The sequence below is a fragment of the Electrona antarctica genome, assembly GCF_951216825.1.
Source record: "Electrona antarctica genome assembly, chromosome: 2".
NCBI lineage: Eukaryota > Metazoa > Chordata > Actinopteri > Myctophiformes > Myctophidae > Electrona > Electrona antarctica.
The window spans coordinates 32,512,540-32,537,584 of record NC_136807.1 but is presented as its reverse complement, the minus strand read 5'-3'; the positions used below and the strand labels follow the sequence as shown (position 1 = coordinate 32,537,584).

The window sequence follows — 25,045 nt, the reverse complement described above, 5'->3', positions numbered from 1 at the left end:
AACATAGTATACTAATACATAGTCAGTGGTGGAAAGTAATTAACTACATTTACTTCATTTAAGTACAATGTTGAGGTACGTTGTACTGTACTTGAGTAATACCAATTTCCAATACTTTTACTTGTACTCCACTACATCTCGGATCCAAATATTGTAGGCCTACTTCAGCCCTATATACTTTTCAGCCATTTGACAATAGCAGATCTACAAGCTCACAATGCGTTGCGGTGCGACGCATTGTGATCTGCTATTTTCTAAATATTCTTATACCTTGAAACTTGAAATGAGACATTCTGCATAATGAGTACTTTTAGTACATTAAGTACATTTTGATGCCAATACTTTTGTACCTTTCCTCAAGTACATTTTCAATTCCGGACTTTTACTTGTATTTCCATTGCAGCATTGGTACTTTTACTTAAGTAAAACATTCAAGTACTTTTTTCCACCACTTTACATAGTATAGTTCTTAAATATTGGTGTATCTATTATTGGAAGCTAAAATGGTAAATGGTAAATGGTGCATTTATATATCGCCTTTATCCAAGGCGCTTTACATAGATTGTGCATTACATTCACCCATTCACACACACATTCATACACCGATGGCGGCGGAAACCATGCAAGGCACCAACCAGCACATCAGGAACAATTAGGGGTTCAGTGTCTTGCTCAAGGACACTTCGACACTAATTCTAACTCTGGGGGAGCCCGGGTTCGAACTGGCAACCATCCATACCATCCAGCCACTCTACCGCTGAGCCACCGCCGCCCCCACTGATTTGCCAATTATCTGCCCACTTGAAGTATCCTCGCGGCCCACCGGTGGTCCCCGGCCCACAGGTTGAGCATCACTGGGCTATCCTACCATCCTGCCTCCCTCATTACCGAGTCTCTCGCTAAGAGCACCTGCTGAGCGGACCACCACTGGAGGGCTGGCGTGTCACGAGGGAAATGCTGAGAGGGCATGCAGCGTATACGCCTTTTACTGGAATAAGCCGAGGGTTTTAAAGGCATGACATTATGATATAATGAGTACAAAAATGGCTCCTCTTACACTAGGCCAGTAGGCTGATGGGAGTTTTTTTTGTATTTTTATATGCAACGCTGAATCTGGACGGGCATTTTGGAGAGAGAGAAGCCGCTGTCATTCACACACACTGAGTGTTACTGATGTAGCCGTTATGACACGAGCAGATGCAGAGGATGGAAATAGCTGCTATCAGGTGTAGACCTGAAGTTATGAACTATTTCAATACACAGCTTCATCTACACGACACACTGCAGGTGAATTTACAGTTGACGTGGTGAATTCATTTTAACTATACTTAAACCCTACAGTACGTAAGTCATTTGCAGGGTCCCCCATCGGTCTATACTTGGTACCCTCCTTTTTTCTCTTCGCCTAAAATACCCGATCTACAAGCTCACAATACACTGCGACCTGTCATGAGCTTGCAAATCTGATAGATGTACTGAATATATGCCTATAATGGTATGCCCAGGAACGCCAGGCTTCATATGGTAACTGAATTTCAAAGTTGTTACTGTAATTAATTTGCTCATCGATCAAATGGCCATCGATTAATATGTCAAATTTGATCAGTTTGACCGAGTTGAGGGTCACTGGTCCACAGGGTCTGATGATGACACATATTTTGTTCATTAAACCCTATATACTTCAGTTGGCCAGGCTCCTGTTTTCCCCTACACCAAATCTCCTCTGCAAAAAACATTGCTTGTGGATCTGCATTCTGCACGTACCGTACTTTAGCTGAATGTTCTCCTATTACGAGATGCCCAGAATAGGGAATAGGGATGCTATAGGGTTCACATGGTTAATTAGCCTGCACAACACAAATAGAGCAAATGTGTCTTCATTGGAGTTCAAAGAGAGGGGAGGGATAAAGGATCTTCACACATGTATGTTTAGGAGCCCAGTTTGAGGGAAGGCTGCACCGTACCCCATGTAAGCCCTCGGATTTGGCTAATAAAGCTGAAAATGTCCTGAACTGTTCTACTTTTTCAGAGAAAGAGTGGTGTTGCTTCTTACAGCAAGGCGGGTGCGTGCACTACAGGCTAAAAAGGGAGAAGAAATAGAGGTTGGCGGAGAGAAAAAAAAATGATGAAAGCTGTGTAAATGGGGGGCGGAAGGGAGGTGAATAAAGGGACGGGTATAGCATGGAACGAGAGAACAAGGAGGAAGGGTGTAGACGGCGGCGGAGAGCAGGGCGATGGAGGCGGTGGGTAACGTGCTGGAGTTAACCGCTGATCCGTGCCGAAACCGTTGCATTTGATCACAGCGAATCTCGGGCTTAGAGCATAAATACATAATAAACAAAAAATTAATGGAGGCGCGAGTGCCACGGCGAGTGTTTCATCTGCCTGCGAGTCGAACACAACAGTGACTGGAGCAGGGCGGGACGCATCCATATGGATGCTGCTGGTTAGAGAACACACTTGTTAACACATCTCCTTCACCACTACTAGCAAAGCATGGCGGGGACAGAATACATATCAGCCATGTTTAATAACAACAATATGAGAGTAGTATGGTGGGAAGAGATAAAAAAAGAAAAATATGATACAGCAAAAAATGTTCCCAGCCGAGCGCGTCGTTCATGCCAAATTGGATCGATAGTGCTGGGCAACTCTACAATGTAGGGCACAGCACTTACCGTAATGCATTGTAGAAAGGCTATATACAGTAAGTATCCAATAGTTCATAATGAAACGATGATAGTGGGAGGAGCTCTCCAAGACGTCTACAAACACGGTTGGATTTTCTGTGTGTGTGTGTGGGGGGGGGGGGGGGGGGGGGTGTTCCAAGCCTCTGCTTTTGATACCCCCCTCTGGTCATTAAATATGTATGGCCAGTGGGCACTGGGGATGTGTTTTATCCCTGCTGCTGGTCAGACTCAATTAAAAACATGCATTTCCTTTTGGGAAATGTACACTGATATGTGCTTTTTATGTTTTGATACATAATTTACTGGCAAAATAAGCCTCTGCTTCAGCCTACACCCACCACTTAGAACCATCAAAATAAACTATGAATTCATGCATTAACCACATAAACAATGGCTTAATTTAGGGTACATTTTGTCACATTTGAGAAATTATCTATTGTTATTTTTTTAAATACTGAAAAAGCGATCTGCAAACTCACAACTTATAAGTTGGCTATTTTTACGATTTGTCATACCAGAAAGTCGAAGTCGAAGAAAAGGTCCCCCCCCTATTCTTTTACAAAGCGAACCCTACAAATAACACAAACAAATCTGTTAACTTGACGGGTCAACATGCAGATTTTAGGACAAACTTTGCAGCATATGGAACATAGCTCACTTTGTAAATAAATGTCCTCTCACACAGACACAGTTCTACAAAAGCAAGACTCACAACTTAAGATTGCAATAAAAAAAAGACCATTCCCCCTCCTCCTAGTGCCTCGGAAAACATGCAGAAGTGGAGGATGATGAATTAGCCTGATGACTGCACAGTAATATCGCTCAGAGACAGAGCTGCAGGATATTGCCGTTCCCAAACGAAGGGCCCCAAAATTACCCTTTAAGATACGGTTGCACTTTTGCCGCCATTGCATTTTGCCGCCATTGCATTTGGCCACGCGTCATTATTCTGTGAGCCAACCTTGTTTGTTTGTTTGTTTTCGGGTTCCGGTTGCTATCTCTCTCTCTCTCTCTCTCTCTCTCTCTCTCTCTCTCTCTCTCTCTCTCTCTCTCTCTCTCTGCTTTCACCTTCTTCTACAGTACAGTACCTCCCCTCCCTCTCTCTCCTGTCCATGTGATCTCATGCTATAACAAGCACACAATGCCCAGCGGGACACTAATGCTCACTGCCACCTCGCCCCTCTCTCTCTCTCCTTCTCTCTCTCCCTCCCCAACTGTCTGCATGTCACATATGACTGCCCCGTCCGAGTAGAATCTACAGCGTGATGGAGGAGATGTGTATTATATGGGTGGTCTCTACGGTAGGGGAGAGAGAGAGAGAGATTAAAGGCAGGGGGAGCACAATAGAAACACAACACACATGTACACATACGTAATGCCACAAGGCCTCTGGGGTGAAGGTCACAGGAGTCAACCCTAGCAGTTCAGCAGCGAACGCTAATTAGCGCTCGTCTCTGACCTTGACAAGCCGTCTTTTCTCCCCCCGTCCTCCTCCGTCATAGAGCTAGCTGCCATCACAATGCAACGTTGGCTGAAAAGAAAAAGCCTCAGTTGAATGAGCTCCATTGATGTGAAGAGGGTTAGGGAGAGACATGCTTTAAAAAAAGAATGCTGCCACATCGCTTGGCGCACTCCCCCGGCAACTCGGCTATGACTTTGGCTCATTGCGGCCTCATTTGAATGCATTAGTAAAGGCTCTAAATACAACAGCACACCTCGATAAATAAGGGGACGTGCGTTTCGGGCCGCGCCAGCCCACAACGGCGTTGGGTCCTTTTAGCCCACTCTGCGTGATTAACAGAGGGAGTGACGCTCGGCTTGAATAAATTAGAAACGCTGCTGGCTCTCTGCTCCGGAGGGCGGGACAGACGGAGATACACAGCCCGATACATCTTTGTTTGCAGAATCTCCAAAGGCCCCCAGTAATTGAATTTCCACGTAAAAAAAAAAAGTCATGTTTATGCCACAACAAAAGAAATTAGATAAAGCATAGGGAAAACTGTACTAGAAATGAAATGTAGCTGTCACAAAAAAAAGACTCAATGCAAAGCCCCTGAAAGTAAATGAATATATTAAAATAAAGAAAGTGGCATTCACATTTCCCATGCACAGTCAGCAACAAAGAGAATGCCACCAAACCGGAGACAACATAAAGACTCCTCTCGTTTCTATTTTACTCTGGCTAAAATGAAGGCTTCTTCCTCCTTCTTATACGTCTGATCTCTGCCGGTTTGTTTCTGACTGTCAGGCCACAAAGATGACAACACACACAATGACTCGAGAACAATCACAACTCACACTCTCTGAAACAGAGAACTTGCAGGCAGACACTGGCAAATTGCGTGCACACACACACACACACACACACACACACACACACACACACACACACACACACACACACACACACACACACACACACACACACACACACACACACACACACACACACACACACACACACACAGTTAAACAGTATAGTGAAGTGATATGTGAGGTATACTGCAGTACAGTTATGGTATACTATTCTAATATAGTGGAATTGCTGGAGCAGAGTATTCATTTCAAATGCATACACTGTGCTGTGCTGTACTGTATTATTATGTTAAAGAAGCCTATATACCTAAAACCAATCGGACCTCTCACATCATCAGCCAAGTGCACATGTGCTCCAAACTGCGGCCACGCCCTGGTTAGTCTGGTGCATGTGTGTTGTGGGGTTGGGTTAGGTTGTGTAAATATACTACTATTGTATAAATGATAATACTAGTATTCATCCATCCATCTTCAACCACTTATCCGTAGTCGGGTCGCGGGGGCAACAGCTCCACCAGAGTGTTCCAGACTTCCCTCTCCAGAGCAACATTAGTGACTTCCTCCTGGGGGATCCCGAGACGTTCCAAGGCCAGTGAGTCGATGTGTTACCATTATTCATATTAATTGTTGCGACCACAGGTCGCAGATAACTATGAAATCTTGCATTTCACAGCCAGCAATGGGTAGAACGCTCCCAAAACAAATTGAGTCTCTGTGACACATCTAGGGGACGCAATCTGCATTCAAAGATGTTCCTAGAAATTGGTTGAAATAAACCAGGTCGCAATGACTAACCATTAACCAATCAGGAAGCAGACAGGCAAATCGACCAATGACAAAGCTAACATTTTTTTGGGAGCGTTCTACCCATTGCTGGCTGTCTGAATACAAATAAAAAAAAAGGTCATTAACCTTTTGACATATTATTGCTTATAACAGCTTTAACCGGGATGCAGACATTTCTAACCCAACGATATCCGGTTTGTAAAGCCAAATATCACTGAGGCAGTGATACGGAAGGCAATGGAGTCTCTCGTGAGGAGCATAGCAAATGCTGCTAGCTCCCTAAACATCGGCTTCTTCTTATATATGGTTCACTATAGATGCGTGTCATGATGACGATGCCAGCCAACTGAGTACGTATCACCATGACGATGCCAGGCGTGTGTCACGGGGAAACCCGTGCCCTATAAACATACATTTATGGAGAACAATGCTATACCTAAATTACACAGTTACAGCCCTAACTTTGCCAGCCGGCTTGGAAGACTGTGTTAATGGACATGAGTGCATTAACACACTATTTTTTTACAGTGAATTGTAAAAGAGAACAAGTACTTTGCAAATATTGTCACAGCATATATGTTTGGTGTTTAATTATGATTGTTTGAGTGGAGGAAGGTACCAAGTGCTATAGAGCAGGAGGGGTGTCTGTCTGGGTTACAAGAGCTCTTGTGTTATGTTTTCTAGTTATCTTGATGTTGTGTAATGCATCTGAAATGTATTCAAATTGGTTTAGTTAAAGTAGGTAATTGTGTAAGTTAACTCATGGGCCGTAGTTAGCCAGATGTTGAGTTAAATATGTTACCAATTACAGAACTGTTCCTTGGTATTGTCTGGCCTAGTATAAGAGGGAGGCTGCAGGGGCAGTGAGTCAGTTCAGTTGGGCTTGGGGCAACCAGAAGGTAACACCCAGGGAGAGCTGCTAGGGGGCCCTTGATGGAAGGGTTTTAGCCTGAAAGAGTTTCTCAAGTTCTGGGTTTGGTTTCCTAATTAGTTTTCAAGTAATTTTGAGTCTTCAGTGTTTCTTTTGTTTGTTAGACTGGTGTTTCTACTGTAAATACACTGCAACCGGGGGAAATAAAACACCCTAAGAGGTATTGCTGGAGCCTTGGCCACTCGGCCAACTTTACAGCGTGTATATCCATATATGAGGTTTCTACACTAGTCTGATGTCAGCACTGGATATCGCTGTTGTCTCCATACATGGAGCTATAGGTTGTCTCCATAGGCGCTCTAGGTGAAATAACAAAGGCTTTCACCTTGAGCTCCATATATAGAGACACACCTATAGCTATAGCTGATGCCCCCCATGCCAAAGCGCCAGCGCTCGCCAGGCAGTCTGCCGCCAACGAGGCGGATGCGCGCACACGACTCGCCCCCAGGCGTCTTACTAATTTAGCATAATGTATAGGTCAGTGGTTCGCAATTGGCGTGACATTAGACACGTCCAGGTGTGCCTGCATGGCGATTTTGAGACAATCACACATTACTACTGCAATATTATACCAAACGTCATGCATTATATCAATACTCTGTGCTCACTATACCTACCCTAACGTTTTCAGGTTTAAATATATTTTAATAAACACGCACCAATGCGTACCAAATGTACACAATCTGAGTGTACATGTTGTGTACAAATGTACACTCTCTATGTGAGTTACAAAGGGACAAATTAACAGAATTGTGCAGCAATTGCAATGGCATAGTATAGAACAGCATCATTACTGTGGTATATGCCAAACAGTTCAAACCAATTAAATGACACAGGGGGGTTGAGTAAAAGCTGTGACTTAATGTGGCAGAGCTCTGCATATTGCAAAACTAGTTAGGTTTATGTTTCTATAAAATAAGCCACAATGGAAGGGTACTGTACAATGCATCATCAATTCACATTACCGCTGTGTTGTTTTAGCTCATCCAATTAAAAGACTGCAGCTACATTATAGTAAAACATACCAAGGACAGCATAGGACAATAGTGTAATAATCTAACTAGTGCATAATATGGGCCCATGCAATTGGATAAGAGCATTCTGGAGAAGTGTGGTAAGATAAATGGGGAAAAATGCATTGTGATGCAGCCAGTGTAAATAGATAATAGACCGTCTGTAATTAATCTGCACTGTGTGCCTTTTTCCTGGATACATTCTTGCATGTATTACTTTTTCATAAGGGGCTTCATGTATAATGGACGCTAGAGGAGAGGGGAGGAATTTAAATGAAAGTCAAGCTTGTTAGAAGACCAGTTGGACTGTTTACATGGCCCGCTTGTCCCGGGTAGACCCTCGTTAACAATTCATGTTGGAAGTTTCCATTTGTCTTCTGCCAATTCGGTGGGCACAGAATGCGTCGGGTGCCCCTCCCCCCCCTTTAAAACTGTCCGTTTCCTCTCATCCTATCCATGTCCCCGGCTGCCCGGCTCCGACGGGCCGCCGGGAGGTCAAGGTCTCCGCGTGCCGGGGATGCGGAACGGCGAGTATTCAGGCCAGAAAATACCCCCAAGCGCCGAAACGGGTCAAGTGGTCCAACAAGTTGAGACTTTCAAGAACAACCGGAGTCTATATAAAGAGGACTTGTGTTCAACCTGGATCTCGTTACGTTTGAGCCAAGAGCAGCAAAAAAAAACTGATGAGTTTTAAATAACCTCCACCCTAGAGCGCAGTCTTTCATGGGCTTATATGTGGCACAATAAATCAATTTTATAAAAAGGAGCTTTATCTATTATCAGTGGAGATAACTGGAGTCCTTAGCGAGGAATGGAGGGGGCGGGGGGGGGGGGGGGGGGGGTTGGGGGGCTGACGGGTGGGCTGGGTGTGGTGACACTGAGATTTGACTGTGAGCTGAGAGGGACTGACAGGCGCCTTGATGGAGGGAAGGAGGGTTTGGGGGGAGGCGGGGGATCGTCTGCAGTCACAGGGTTAGAGGCTGCTGGGATGGGGGGACATCTCCCTCTTCCAACTGTCCAGCTAATCACCACCCCCTCCCCACATCAGAGGAGTGGGCACCGGGGTCTGAGGGAAGGGGTGGGTGGCTTTGGTTGGAGAGTGGGTGCTCAGTCCAATGGATAATGGTTATGAATGCAGGGATAAAATTTATCAAGCATATTAAACCACAAGGCTGGCCTCTGAAAATACAGCACATAAAACAAGGGATGCAGGCAATGTGAAGTGAAAACAAAAGCAAAGGGTTAGGGGGCCATAAAGAGAGGAAAGCCCGGGCCCTGAGCCGGAGTGCCGGGGCGGGCGGAGAGGGGAGGGGTGGTGGGTCAGGGCCCTCCCCAACCAGGAGATAAAGATGACTGATTTCTGCTCCACTTCTACAGTACAATCTCTTCAGTGCCAAGAGGAAGAAGCCAGGCTGGGGAGTTAAGAGAGAGGACAGAGAGCTAAGTGTTAAGACTCTTTTGCTCTCTCTCTCTCTCTCTCTCTCTCTCTCTGAGATTTGGTATAGAGGGAAATACTAGAGGATCTAGTATAGATCCCTGGGGGAGTCCGGTCAACTAAAGGGTTTACCCGCATAGCGCCCCTATTCTGGCCCCTATAACAGTCGGCCAAAACAGCATGTCTACAACTTGCCGTGTGAGATTGTAGATCACCCATTTCCGAAGAGATTTAGTGTAGAGAGGGGAAAAAAGGAGTGGGCCCAGTATCGACACCCGGGTACACCGGTCAATAAAGGATATATATCTAGGGTCTACGAGTGCACAGTTTGTTAACAAAGTTGATCTCAGTTTAATTGCAGACATCAAGCTCTCGCAACAGCCCACCTGTCATTGTTTGCCTCTCTCACATGCTTTCCATCTCTCCCACACACATTTTGTGTGTGTGTGTGTGTGTGTGTGTGTGTGTGTGTGTGTGTGTGTGTATGTGTGTTTTTGAGTTTTTTTGGTGGTTAGCCGACACCGACATCATCGGTTCCCCGGGCAGATGTGTGCAGTGCGTCTCCCAGTGTTCCATACCGAACACGAAAATGTTCAAACGTTGAATAATTACCATGATAATCATCTCCTTCCCACAAGGGTCTGAAAATGCACACCTGACATCTGACATCTGATACCCATGGCTCTCCTCTTAATCTGCATAATCACATTTCTGCCTCATTTTCATGCATATGTCGGAAAATACATTTCTAATGTTGAATTTCTCTCCCGCGCCGCTTGTGTCGAATTGGGATTCTGGCTACGTCAACACAGCGGTATAGACGTTCCATATAGATGGCCCTCGTATTGAGAGCATGTTTAATTCATTGTTCTAATGGGCGTACTGTATGGTATATAGCGAATACACAGAGCTCAAGAACCCATCTATTTAAAATGATATTTTAGCATTTTAAGCGTTAGTGGCTTTTCCTTTGATACCGTGATTCATTACACAGCTCAGCCTGGATTCCTGTACACTACAAAACGACTGCAAATATCATCCGACGGCGAGTTTGCCAGTGTAATGCCAGCATTAAAAGCCTAATTTGTTTTCTCTGACTGAAAATAACTGATCTATTAAGCAAATACATGTTGCGTCTGCGATATTTTTATGCACATATAACGTATAAATCAGGCTGAATGTCCACCAAACTTATTTTTTTTCCCTTTTTCAATTAGACATGGAGATAACAAGTTGGAAACGGTGATATGCCATTAGGCGGAGCAGTTGGCACATACGAGAGACACAGTCAGTCCCTGTTTAGCACTTATAAGACTCAGTGTGAAGGTAGGGCACACAACACAGCACCCCTCTTCTTTCTCTCTTTCTCTCTCTCTCTCTCTCTCTCTCTCTCTCTCTCTCTCTCTCATATCATCACAACACTTGCATATTCACAGCTCCACAGAGCAGCTTGGCTTGAGATTGGCTTGAGAACGCCAGGCCTTCCTCTCCCTTCTCTCTCTCTCTCTGTCTCTCTGAATCATGCTGTGATGGGTGCATCCATTCCGTTCACATTTCCTCAAAAGCACCGCCACCGATATACAGCTAGACTGGCATCCATATCCGTTCTCTCGCCACTACCCACCTGGGAGGAGGGTCCTTAAAGCTGTGACAGCCAGTCGTTCCCACTGAAACCATTTTAAAGCAGGCTTTGTGACACCTACCTCGGGGTGTGCCCGTCATTCTGTGTGTTACAGCCCTGAGAACCTAAGCCCTCCCCATTGCTCCACCCTTCCCTTTGTTTCTCCTTATTGAGGTAAATGGAATTAAAACCTTTTTTTTTCTCCTACTGGGATCCAGGTTTTTTTTCTTCCTTTTCTTTCCTTTTTGCCCTTTTGAACAACCTGAGGGGGGATTTTAACATGCTATTACCCTTTGACACGGTGTCAGAGTATCGGAGGCAGGAAGGTTTGCAGGTGTACTTAACCATGCTATCCAGACCTGCACTCTCCTGCACGAGAGGAGATGTAGAGAGCCAAGCCTTGGGGGTGGGGTGAGGGGGGTATAGGAGGCAACAGGGGTGGAAGGCCCCTGGGGGTGGGGTGAGGGGGGTATAGGAGGCAACAGGGGTGGAAGGCCCCTGTCCCCTGCAACCTGCCAAAAACAGCCCGAATCCCATTTATTCCCGGTGACCTTAAATGAAACGCCGGCTACCCCTGTGGGCCCCATCTCAGGCCAGAATCAAATGGGTTCTGTTTTCCGCCCCTCTCTACCCCACTGCTAGAGAAAATGAGCTTTATCTGTGGGGGGAAGTCTGGCCCATGTGACTAATGCCCCACTTCCCTGCCTGCATTTCCCCTGCAAACACCATCCCAGAGTTAATCGGCAGAGCTGTCGCTTTTTAATTACTGCCTTTCGCTACGGAGGTGCCCCGATGCAGAGAGACTTTGGCTCACTTCTGCTTGTTTCCAGTAATATCTATCACTGTGGCAATTGGACAGTCTGCACTCTGAGACACATGCAAACACACCGAAACATGGTCGTGTGTGCCGAGTACAGATGCATGCACGTACGCACGTGTACTGTACACACACCCAGTCGCAGGTGGACAGAAACCTTATGTACAAAACATTTAGGCCTACTTTTCAGGAAATGGTACAGTGAATGGATCCAATGTAGTCATTATTTAGTCACAAGCTCTTAATACGTTTCATTGGTTAAAGATGGGGTGCTATAGTTTTGTACTTTCTGTTTTGTACAGTATATGGAGTTAACATTATACTCCAATATACCCCCGGGTGTGGTTATAATATTCTAATATGTCTTCCTATGTGTATTTTTGGTTTCTTCCTGAGAGCTGAAAGCTTTTGAATCAAAAGGCCAGATCGAAATACACCGCTTTAGTGACACACTAAAATCATCCCGCCCCTTTTTATCATACAACAACAGCTGTGGGCGCGGCTTCAGTTCAGGTGGGTGGTGCTAAGGTGAAAACCAGGTATGGTTAATGAACCGGTGTGTGTGGACACAATTTTAACACTTTCTGTCCTTTCTGTCTGGGGGGGGGGGGGGTTGGGGGGGGCACGGCAATAAAACCCACAAACAGACTTCAACACTTTAAACCCAGCCCTCTAATTTTGGGCATAATTAGTTGTTTTGTTCCGAAACATTACAAAATTACGAAAATAGCTCCACACCTTAATCTCACAATGTGCCACAATGTGCCACATTGTCGATCGACTATTTTCAATATTTTTGCGTTACACTGTCAAAGACACACTGTCAAAGCACCATTAATTTATGAAAAAAAAACATGGTGTTGTTCCGCTCGCCAAGCACACTGTCCAAGGTGACAGGGGTCTGTCCAACAAAGGTGTGTAATTACTGCAAATGCCCAACAGAACAAATATGCACTCCCAGTTGATTAACTTGGGTTGACAGAGTGCTGAGAGGTGACAAGTCTCAAAGCGCTGAGAAGTGTTTGTGTGTCTGTATACCCACACTTTCCTTCCTGTGACTGTCAAGGACTCACAGTTTAAAAAAACCCAGATGTCAGATTAAAGCTACAATCCGTAAGTGTTATGTCCTCTCCCCACAGAGAGGGGGGGTAACTGCAACTGTTACACCTGGCTGGGTCTATTTCTCATCCAAGAGCCAATCCCCACTTGGCTTATGAGCTTCATGCAGGGCTACTTGTCAACCAGTGTGTGTCCTATAATCCGACACCAATGGAAGAGTAGGGACACCACCTCCAACCACTGCACATGTATACTTATTGTACTGTAATAACATGCAGATGTATTCATTAAAATAAGTCCCGGATTGTAGCTTTAAAAGCTAAGGCTTCAACCTTTGAATGCTCTTTTTTGGTTTTGTTTTTGTTGTTATTTATTTGTATGATTGAATTAGACATTTGCATTGTTATCTGCTTTTTCCTTGCAGCAGCTTCTTTCCTGGAGCTTTCTGGGTAATTTGAAATGCCAGACACACTTGGCAGGAAGGTTGTCCGACCCGTCTATCAAGGGTCACATGAACCCAGGCCGTCTATGGGTGCCTTCAAGTGGCCACTACACACGCCCAGCCAGCGCCGGCGCCTGCATCTGCAACTATAATTAAAGTGGAGTTAATCACAAATGGCGGGATAGGGCCACAATCGAAGCATATGTTAAGAATGAATTACTAATTAGGCGGCAAGCAGCAAGACAAGTCCCAGACTGTTTGAGGAGTCTCGGCACGTTACTAATATATGAAAAGGTATAAACAAACAGCAATCTGCTTGTTTAGTTTCTCCACCCCACTTACAAGGATCCAATTATGGCAGATCCCTGGAGCCGCCAATACAATCAAGCGGGAGTGTTATGCCGACTCACTCCAGCCAGCCAGCAGGCCTCCTCCAACAGGGGCAGTTATGTGCCTTGGCGAGCCCCAGGCCTCCTCTCCCGGAGCGGACTGCAGGAGAACGCAACACAACACAACACAACACAACACAACACAACACAACACATACAGTTTGGGCCTCAGACAGCACGCTATTATGTACAAGCTAATTCACTGGATGGCTTGGCTTTATAGAGCGCCCCATAGGGTGCGGTATAACACACCATTAGCACTGCAAATTCCTTGAACAATGCTTACGGCGCTGATCTGTTGGGTGAACACACCTGCTCTCCCCCCTCTCTCTCTCTCTCTCTCTCACTCTCTGCTTTATGTTTAACATCAGAATCTGGGCCCATATACCCGCCGACACAACAGAACACTTTCTGCTCTGATCCTGAAAGACCGGAGCGCAGCTGAAGCTCACAATGAGTCTCACACAGCACAGCAGAATAAATAAAAGTGCTAATCTTTGTTGACAGCGTGTGCCCTATCAGCCAGAGGATTCAGAGGCTCCAAACCCTGGCGTCTCTAAGCGGCAAACGCAGACGTACAGTACAGCTACTGTAAGCAGGATAATTGTTGGGGATAGAAGATGGTGGGGGGGGGAGGCTGCTGCTGTATATCAAAGTTATTCCAGGGGCAGCCTATACCCTGCACACCCGCATCCAACGGTGCTGCTTTTCACCAACGCTTTTGCAGCAGGAATACAAGCAAGTGGCTCGGAGGTAAAAGGCTGTCGATGGATGAGATGTGCTTCTATCGCCATTTATCATTCAGTGCCTGAGGTCGTGTACAGTTAGCCGTTTGGCTCCCGGGGATCTGTAAAACACTCTCCCTGATGCCTAGCTGTCAGGTGCAGTCAAGCTGGAAGTGCACGTACACACACACACACACACACACACACACACACACACACACACACACACACACACACACACACACACACACACACACACACACACACACACACACACACACACACACACACACACACACACACACACACACACACACACACACACACACACACACACACACACACACAACTAAACACAGGCTCAGTTCATTGTTTTCTTTCGTGCTACTAACTAATCCATCCAATGCCAGATTCTCTTACCTTGTGGCTGAGATCAAGCTGCCACTTCCACATAACATCACTTCCACTTCCATTCAAAACAGGATAACGTGTGTGTACGTGGGCACACACACACACTTGCGTGTCACACATGCACACACAATTCCTGATGCCGTTGATCTCTTTGATAATCACACAGTCCTATAGTGTATGTCGATCTTTCTAATACATGTTCAGTTGGCTCATCATGTGTGACTGGTACCTCTCCGGGCAGCATGCAGTGTTTTCTCCAGGCGAGGGCATCGCTCAGATCATCAGCAGCCATCCAGCGCTAACAACATCCACACCTACCCATACGCCACTGGGGACGAACAGCATGATCCCAGCCAGTCTGGCACACGTGCAAACGCCCACGTACGCACACACGCACACGCGTGCACACGCACACGCACACACACACACACACACACACACACACACACACAGCAGGACTTGCCTGCATCAGACATTCACACATGCATAAACCGTGGTGGAAGAAGTACACGCTTTATTACTTAAGTATCAATACCTCAATGTAGAAATACTCTACATACAAAAGTCCAGTATTCAAAATGCAAAATAAAAGTACAAAAGTATTGGTATCAAAGTATACTTCAAGTACCATACGTTCTGCCTTCCTGCAATGAGTAGGCTACTTTTACTATGTACTATAGAAGTCAAATTATTGAAATTCGGAAATAAATAAATACATAATAAAAAATACCTCAAAAGTGTACTCAAGTACAGTACTGCTTAATGCACTTTCCACCACTGTGCACTAAAAACAACCCCACTTGCATTAAAGCCCGCCCAGTGTCGAGAACAGCAGCCCCCTCCACTCTAATTACAGAGCAGCTGATTGGTGGCGGCCCCTCGTTCCAAGCAGGAAGCCAGCAACCATCAGGGCTGTGCCAGCTTCTGAGCATTTGCTCCAAGTTGGACCATTGCTCCTGGCGTGGCACCTTTTTTGTTCTCGGCTACGCCACGGCACACTGGCAAATACAGAGGTGGTACGTGGCAGTGCTGGAGGGGTGTGTGTGTGTGTGTGCGTGCGTGCGTGCGTGCGTGCGTGTGTTTTATACTGAGTATTCCAATCCAACTGCGCCTCCACTCCACCGTGATTAATATGCAGACTTATGGTGGAGCTGTAGGGATGGGGGGGAGGTCGGGAGCAGAGATTTGTCTATGGTTTAATTAGTGCATTCCTGGCAAATTCTCCATCCATAATTATGGTCGGAGGTTCTCACTGACCTTTCCGGTATTTTCTGCATGTTTGGCTTTTATCCGATCATGTATTATTCAGAATTGTTGTTGTGTACGTTCTGTCTACCGCTGCGTCGCATTTGCATAAAAAAAATAACATAAAAAAAAAACACCCCCCACTTTACGAGACGGCCAAACGACACTTCCATTCTCCATCATTTGCCTTTGATTCGCCTCTCTGTCAGAAATTACCAGGCTTCTGCCATGAGGCGGCCTGGCCAGCATGGCACCAGGCAGAGCAGCTTGTCCAGAAGGCACACATCCATATTTATAAGCATGTCATTCTGTTTGCTTTCATAAGATTCAATTTTACATGTGAGAAGGATGAAAAAAAATGAAAAAAAGAAAGAAAAAGGAACATTTCTAACAACATGTGAATAGCCTGCCAAATGTGCCAATGTCACCCACGGCCACCAGACAAGTAGAAAAGAAAATGGGGTGTGTGTGTGTGCGTGTGCGTGTGTGTGTGTGCGGTGTGTGTGTGTGTGCGCGCGCGCCCACCAAAGTGTTCTTTCATGTCGAGAGGGAGGTGAATTGTTCAGTACAACTGCTGAGGGTGGAGAAAGCAGGGCGAGTTAAAAGAGACATAGAGAAGAGCTTGCAGAGCAGCATACTAACTAGGTTATTAGGGGATTAATTACTGGGTTAACACTGCAGTGTCAAAGCAAGTCCTGCACGCTGGAAACCCTCCACACACACACACACGCACATACACACGCGCATACACGTCTATGTGCGCACACACACACAAGCTGCCTGTCAGCACGCTAGCTGCTCCACGCTCAGTTATCAAAATACACACCCGAGAAGAGAAAAAAATAGTCACCGCGGAAATCTGGGAATAAAAGCGCAAGACCTGTCAAGCTCCCTCCTACTTCTGACTTTATAAGCTGTGTCACTCTGCAAACATGCCAGGATCTAGGCTACACATGATTTATAAACACTGTACTCCACAACAGACCCAAGGTGTGGCTTTGCGTGTGCACACACACACACACACACACACACACACACACACACACACACACACACACACACACACACACACACACACACACACACACACACACACACACACACACACACACACACACACACACACACACACACACACACACGCCGGGCCTTACATATAAGAGCAGAGACAGCGCTGGAGGGATTTGAGCTGCCAGGGCCCCTGTGGGGAAGCGATGCCTTCCTGTTTGCAAGTCTTTCTTTGGTGAAAATGCTTAAAAAGGGGCAAACGAGAGCAGTGCTTATCCAGCAAAACTGCTGCTAGATGGACCAGCAAGTGCACAAATTTTCTATGACACCCCAGTAATGAGGTTTTATACCAAGGCACGGCGCACGCGAGGAAGGACTCACTGCTCCTCTTCCCTCTCCGAGTCCCCCCCCCCACCCCCCCCCACACACACACACGCACGCCCCGGCCACATGACAGGGAGCACCGCAAATCACACTCAAACCCACACATCAACTATTCATAAACATCCATTTCACACGGTAATATCCTCAGTACTCATTTTACCACATGAACCCTGTCCCTGTTCTGGGTGTATCATAATGGGTGAAAATAGCAGATCTACAGGGCTATTTTCGGAAAATGCATTTGGTTATAGACCAAGTATAGACCCCTTGAGGATGCCTGGTCAATAAGTATATACTGTATAGGGCCTAAGTGGTTAACACCAGAGTGTGTGAACATTGACCATTGGGGTCCATTTTCACATCAGCATACAGTAGGAGGCTGACCAAAGGCAACGTAAATCTAGGTGTTCTCCTTTAACTGTGGGAAAAGGATTTTGATTCCTTAAAGGATCAGAGGGGATGTTGTCCTTCCTTCCAGTATATCCTATGGAACCAGGGCTTGAAGTTTGACTGGCTTTTAGTCAAAAACACTTAGCCGATGGTGGATTTGAGAAACTCTCTTGAAGACAGCTTCAAGATATGTCTGACAACTTCAAATATTTGTATACTAAACAATACAATTGGATGGAATATTGGAAATTACTTCAAATTAGGAAAGTTCCGAAGAGGTTACTGTGCAGTGCAGAAATAATAAGCAGAGTAAATTAGTAATGACTAGTATTGACTGTATTTGGTACAATAATTTGCCTATAAATATACATTGTAAATGTAAATGTCTAGCATTAAAAACGAGACATATTTGCAATGCTCTGGAAGTCATCCTACAATTATATTAAATTAAATATGATAATAATATAGTATATTGATGATGTAAGTATCCTTTGTATTCACAGAGTAGTCTGATCAAGAAGCCATAATGTAATACTACTTCCACTCCTGACGTCACATCTTTGAGTATGAAATGTTGGGGGTGCGGTGGATATATCTGTTTATTTATTATACTAGAGGTATACTCAATATGTCAGTCATATGTGTATATGGGCAGAGTACCCGTGGGACTGTACCGTAGTGTCTGTGTCCCTTTTGTGCCCATAATGGAGATCTCTGGTGTCATTTATATGCCCATACCCTGTATATTGCCGTGCCTGTATATGGACATCAGTCGGATGGGCGGTTCCGAGTCTAAAGTCGGTCGGTCCCTCACACGCACATGACCATAATGGGCATATCTGTCGGATTTGTGGCTTTGGACAGCCATATCTCCACATAAATATGCCAATATATGGTTTGTTGATGGTGATGTCTGAGTCAGAGTGACGTGGCCATGGTCCCACCATGCCTGCTTTCAGTGATTAAAATACGTTCTAACTGAATGATAGACTGTGTGTGAATGAACAGGACTATAATTGTTGGCGTTTATACAAAACTGTACAAACAGGAGTGCAGATGCTTTGATAAGAGTGCATGTTTGGCTGTTTGATCAGGATCTCCCTGAAGATCTGGCTCTCATGGAATCCTGAGTGCCTGAGGCAGCGGGCCGTGATGCACGGCTCTATATCCCCGTAGCTGGAGCGAGGAAAAGGTCAGCGCTGGATGCTTGTGAAAGCTGGCGAGAGCCACTGATCTCACTGTGATCTTTGAGCAGCTATTGTATTCATAGGATATACAGCATCACAGTCCAACACTGACATTCACAGCTGCAAACACAAAGACAACGAGAGAGAGAGAGAGAGAGAGAGAGAGAGAGAGAGAGAGAGAGAGAGAGAGAGAGAGAGAGAGATAGAGAGAGAGCGCTACCTATCCACCATCACAGTCTATGGTAGATCTGGGCGCTATGGATGGAAACAAAAAACCCAAAATGGATATTGTGAAGATACTATCCGATTTAAATTTGAATGTTGAACGGAAGCAGTAGGATGGAGGGCCGCGCTACGTCCAAAAGGAGGATGAGTTGGAATAACGACTAAATTGGGGGAAAAAAATAATTGGCAATTCAAAGTGGAAAGAAAGAAAGAAAGAAAGAAAGAAAGAAAGAAAGAAAGAAAGAATTCATCATCCTGACAGACGTAGAATCTGATTGGATAAGAGTGTGGTGATATTTGTGTGTTTATTTTCTGTTTCTTATTTGTCATGTCCATCAGCATACAGTAGCATGCACCAAGCTATTTGAAGTAAATGCATCACCACCGCTGCATTCTTGCATAGTCTGCAGTCTTCCGATGAATTAAAAATGCATGCTTGGATGGGAATAATTTTGGTATTACACCGCTGATAATTATTATCTTAAAGGGATACACATATCGTTTGAAGAGGGGGGAATTACTTTTCATAATTACCCACCTGAAGACTTTTGTTTTTTTTTAATTCTTACTGTAGGTCGGGGTGTCATTTCTGCAATGTTGTGAACAGTGAGTGAACACGCTGCATCTATTTTGGGTACGTAGTCTGTCTCAGGTGCCAAGATGTATCCATTGCTCTCTGACGTACAGTACGTGAGCCTCAAAGGCCACTCACAAAACATTAAGGCTGTTTTTCCTTTTGACAGACATCAAAATGTGACCTTTAAATGATTCTTGTTATCAGGGAAGCTCAACAAGAAAATCAATAGGATGCAGCTGGAGAGACGGATTAATGCAGGCCAAATTGATCATTCCATTTCATTTTCATCTCGATTTGATGTGCCGGCAAACACACGCTTAATCTGATCACAAACTGCTCTTAACACTTCAGACGAGGATTTTTTGAAGAGAAAAATACAAGCACAACAGTCCTCTCGGTTACAGAAAAGACGGGGCAAGGGCACGAGCCTTAACTGACAGTTAACCTTAATCATGGAGGACCTGGGTTCTTTTTCTTTTCATCACTTCGCCAGGCTTTTTATAGTTGGCCTCAGTGCTGCCAGTGCTGTTCTATTCACCGTGGGGAATAGAGACGGCGAAGCTCATTGTCTATTTCGCACAGTTTATGGTCCCATCAAACTGCAAAAACAAATACATTAATCATCGGAACACATTGATAGATCATTAATTATTGTTCCTCAATGTTTATGTCACACGTTGTTGAGTCCTTTCACGGATAATCAGAGCAGTTTGGCAGAACTTTATTAAAGAGTTTTTCATTTACAAAGCTGTGTCTGGAGGAACAGAGTTGCGGGAGATAAAAGATCATGTTTTCTTTTTAAGCAATAATTCAGTAAACATTACAAGGGAATTTCTGGCAAGGAAGAATTACACTGTATTCACAGGCGTGTTGTTTCCCGTACACAGCTCAGACTAGGGGGGGGGGGGGGTATGGGAGGGGGTATATTACTGCTGAAATGCCAGAGCTCGACATATAACTGTGATAACAAAGATAGCAAATCTGGGAAATGAAAAATGGCACTTCTCCTCTACACGCAGATACATCAGTGTTTATTAAATCAATGCCAGACAGAGGAATGTGAAGGTAAAATAATGAACCACTTATAAATGATCTTTGCTTCGCTGGGCCTTACCTGATCGGGGTGCTAGGGGACCACCAATGCGAGGCATATTAGGAGAGGTCTATTAATCCTACTGCTTCTCATAGCTGACTATAAAATGGGAGTCCTCTGTGACTCGCTCGACACATCCTTTTTAATTTTGAGATGGGGGGAGAGGAGGGAAAAAAAGAGTCAGCCACACAACACGGCTTCTCATTGATTGGGTGTGAAAGTTTGGGCTGTCTGTGTATTTTCTGCTGGTACCAGTGTGGATATTTCATTACAGCGCTCTGGGAACACACATTAGGCGTCTCCCACTACCTCTCACTACGACGGCATCCATGGCAACCAGGGAGACCGCTCTTGCCGCAGAAATGTGCTTTTAATTGAGTGACATCTAATCAGCCAGTGAAATACAGCGATGGAGTTAACAAAACAGGTCAGCGAGGGATGAGGACTGCCAGCTGCAATCGCTGTTGCGCATGTGACGCTTTGCCGTTTGCCAAATCAAGGCTAGTTTATAAATCCTATATACATATAGTTGACCGGAGTCCCCCAGGACCATATACGTACTAGGGCCATTTCCTGTTTTTCCTCTAAACTAAATATGATCGCTGAAGATATAGCCATTCTAGTCAGGGATATTTTAAGCTTCAAAATGTCCCGCTCCCAGAATAGGGACGGTAGGGTTCATCTGTTTAATGAACCAATTAAGGGTCAGGCATATTATTTAGGAAGGTCTTTGGGTGAATGCATGGCTGACCGGGATCATACAGACTATGCAGATTTGGGGATGCGTCTTTGAATATGCAAAAGAATTACCAGGGCTAAGAGGTCACAAGCTACTGAACATCTTAACACATTAAATAAAGCTCTTTGCGACTGAGAGGGTTTTTTGTGCCGTCATCTGTTTTTCCAAGCTTGTTGCAGCGAGATTCGGCTGTCTCCTATTTTCTCCCCTTTCCTGATGGTTTGTGGCTTTAACTGAAATAGCATTTCTACTTTATTATCAGATGTTGAATCAGTGCACTGGGGGACACCATCAACTTTCCACGACATAAATCATCTGTGCTGGAAGCATTCTGATTGTAGAGCTACTGACATACATAGATAGAGTGGTGAAGGAGCCGTCTCAGTAAATCTTCACTCCACACTTGGAATTCATGATCTTTTCTGGGTATGCTAACAATAATCCCCTGCTCGCTCTGTCTCTCACATCACCAGGCATAGCAAACACTCATCTTCAGTAACTGGCATGCAGAGTCAGCTTTCTGGGGCCGGGGTCCCTCTGCGTGGGACAACTAAGTGCCCAACCTTTTTGCAGCCAGTGTCATTTAAATGCAGCTGAAATGAAGTGGGGAGTTTCAGACGCTGCATTCCGGTGCCAGTGGGAGTTTCAGACGCTGCATTCCGGTGCCAGTGGGCGCGTTTTGAGGATGACGCAACGAACACAAGGGCAAGAGGAGGGACGGGACGTCATTACGACACGCCCTCTAGACACAAACGACCAGAAGTGGCTATGATGTAATTCTGAAAACGCCCTCTGGTTCTCAGTGGTGGAAAAATAACTCAAATGTTTTACTTAAAACCCATCTGCTGCCACCTGCTGGACGGAAATCCAACCTCTGACTGCCGAGGGCTGCGGGTGGCGATTTAGAGGGTGAACACACAGGACAGAACGGATGTTGTGGGCGTCCATCTTTGTATGCTAATAAATAGCATCAATGCTAGCGAGCTAAACTATAGCCATCCTTGCTCTAGTGCCAATGTTTCCATCTAGACCACCGGATAATCAGCAAAGACCTCCGAACATCGCACGTTTTATCCAAACCACGGAGAGCTCCGGAGATTAGGAGTTATTCAGCTTTTTAGTCAGCCTGTATAATGGAGTGCGGACAGAGGCGAGGTTGCGCAACCCGGTCTAGGATCGCTAAAGAAGGAAAGGCCAAGCCAAAATAATAATGAAAAAATAGAAATCAGCGATCCGGTTTGATAATGCCTAAATTGTAAATTGTAATAATAAAGCTTATCTGACGGATCAATCCGCCAGGAGCGGAAGGTAAATACAGTCCCAGTAAATACAGTCCCTTATGGCAGTAAAACCGTTGAGTAAAAGTAACTACTGCAATGTAGAAATACTCTGTTACAAGTATTGGCGTCAAAATGTACTTAAAGTACCAAAAGTAAAAGTACTCATTATGCAGGATGTCTCATTTCAAGTTTTAAATGTAGGCATATAAAAATATTTTGAAAATAGCAGATCTACAAGCTCACAATGCATCGCATCGCGACGCATTGTGAGCTTATAGATAAGCTATTTTCAAATGGCCGACATGTATATAGGGCTGAAGTGGTTTGTTATAGTAATCAAAATTTACAAAGTAACTATTTTTTTTTTTCAAATAAATGTTGTGGAGTAAATGTACAATATTTGCCTCTGAAATGTAGAGGAGTAGAAGTAAAAGTATGTAAGTTGGAAATACTCAAGTAAAGTACAAGAGTTAAAGAAGAGTACAAGAGTTAAACTAACATTGAGGATTTTACAGTGTATATTGGGGTCCCAGAGGTAAAAAAAGAAGAAGAAAAAGAACGGGGGTCCTTAACCTCCTCTACCCTTCTTCCGGATCAGCAGGACACGCTTCTATCACAATCATTATTATTTTCTTTGCTCCTGTAAACATCTCAACAAGACAAAAACCTGCTCTGGGAACAAGCCGACCTTAACTACAACAGGAAGAAAATGATCTTTTGTTAAGCCGGGTATAACAAATGTCTCTGCTGTAAAAACTGCTGTATAAATAAAATAAAAAGGGGACGGAAGCAAAATGTGTCTGTGTTTGTATATTCCACTATGTGCAGGGCTGTAGAGAGAGAGGCTTAATTGGTAGTACCTCATGCTACCGTATTGGCTGGAGCTCCAGCCGTTAGCTTCTGCTGCACATGGTCCTGCATACTGCTGGCATGCAGCAGTATGTCTTGTGGAACCTATCAGTGTGTTTTAGGTGGGGCTACCTGCTCATTATTGCTGTACTAAAGATGTGGCTCCAATGGTTTCCATGTTCATCCAATGCAACACTGCTTCCGCAGCTATTGTTATCATCACCCTCTGTGGAAAATGCTGTAATTGCAATCGGAGACAAATTTGCGAGGACACCGCAAGGACAATAATTTAGCGACTGTTTTGTGATTACAATCGCAGTTTTAAAAGGTTAATAAGGCGATTCTCCTCGCCGTACGCACGGGAACGCAAGAAACGTCTCATCTCGTCTGTCCTCCGGCCCGAAAGCTCAGAGGATGTCAAGTGCGATACGAGGACCAATTAAAACAAAATCAGCCGAACAATCGCGGGGTCAGATCCCGAGATGTTCTCCATCACTCACTCTCTCCAGCGTTGTTATGCCGCCCCAGGACTGATGCACTGATAAGACAAATCCTTACCGTAGACAAACGCTGCACACTTAAATACCCACACTGTATTTTTCTGTGGATAAGGGGGTTGGCGCCACGAAGGCGCTGGCCATGTCATTGCAAACAAACAAGGACAGAGGTGAAAGTGGATCTAACCCATGACTTATACCCGTTTCCGTGCAGTGTCGCACACCAAAAATAGCAAATCGACAAGGTCACCAACACATCGCAGCGCAACGCGTTGTGACCTTGTAGATCTGCTATTTCTGACATGCAACTAAAATGTAAATCAGGTTTCACTCCTCTACTAATATGTACACTATGTCCACAAGTTAGCGCAGAATAAGTGCTTGCTCTGCAGCTTGGCAAAAGGCTGGGAGCTGGTAGGGATGGCATGCATGAGGCCTGGCGAGACAAGGGAGAACAGTACTGCTCATAGTGTTTCTGTTCACGTTCTTTCTCTGTCGGTCATTACTGTGTGCAGACGAGGGGCCATGTTTACTCTGCTGAGACAAGCAAGTCTAGTGCTCTGGGTGGCAACCTTGTGACTCCCCTCCTCTCTCCTGCTGCCAACCCGTCTAACCTTCCTGGCACTGCCGCCGCGCCTTTGTGGGCTCACCGCCGCTCAACACCTATCCTCTACCGACGACCGGGCTGGGGCACAGTTTGGCGTGCGACTCACCGGCACATAGGTGATGACACGGCATCGTTCGCGTGCGTTATGTATACACACCTGGTGAGTGTGCACTCCGAGCAGCAGCAGCGAGATACAGGCTGGGAGAGATGTGCTGCTATATGCTATATTACCACTGTGTCATTTTTCCTCCCTCTGTCTGTCTAATTTTTTGCTGGTGTTGGCATTCGTGCGGGGACCCTCCCGTGCACACGGAAGAGAGAGAGGGCGG

The 25,045-nt window shown here is 45.2% G+C and overlaps 1 protein-coding gene across 1 annotated transcript in view; it reads right to left on the bottom strand.

The window, feature by feature from the left end:
- camta1a (calmodulin binding transcription activator 1a) overlaps positions 1-14,927 on the bottom strand; it is a gene marked incomplete at its 5' end in the record, with an annotated part of 199,574 nt that extends 184,647 nt beyond the window's left edge. Inside the window, 2 exons of the mRNA XM_079515023.1 lie at positions 13,521-13,599; positions 14,865-14,927. Of these exons, the coding sequence (XP_079371149.1) occupies positions 13,521-13,599; positions 14,865-14,927 (142 nt within the window). The remainder of the gene's footprint in view (positions 1-13,520; positions 13,600-14,864) is intronic.
- Between the last annotated feature and the right edge of the window lie 10,118 nt (positions 14,928-25,045).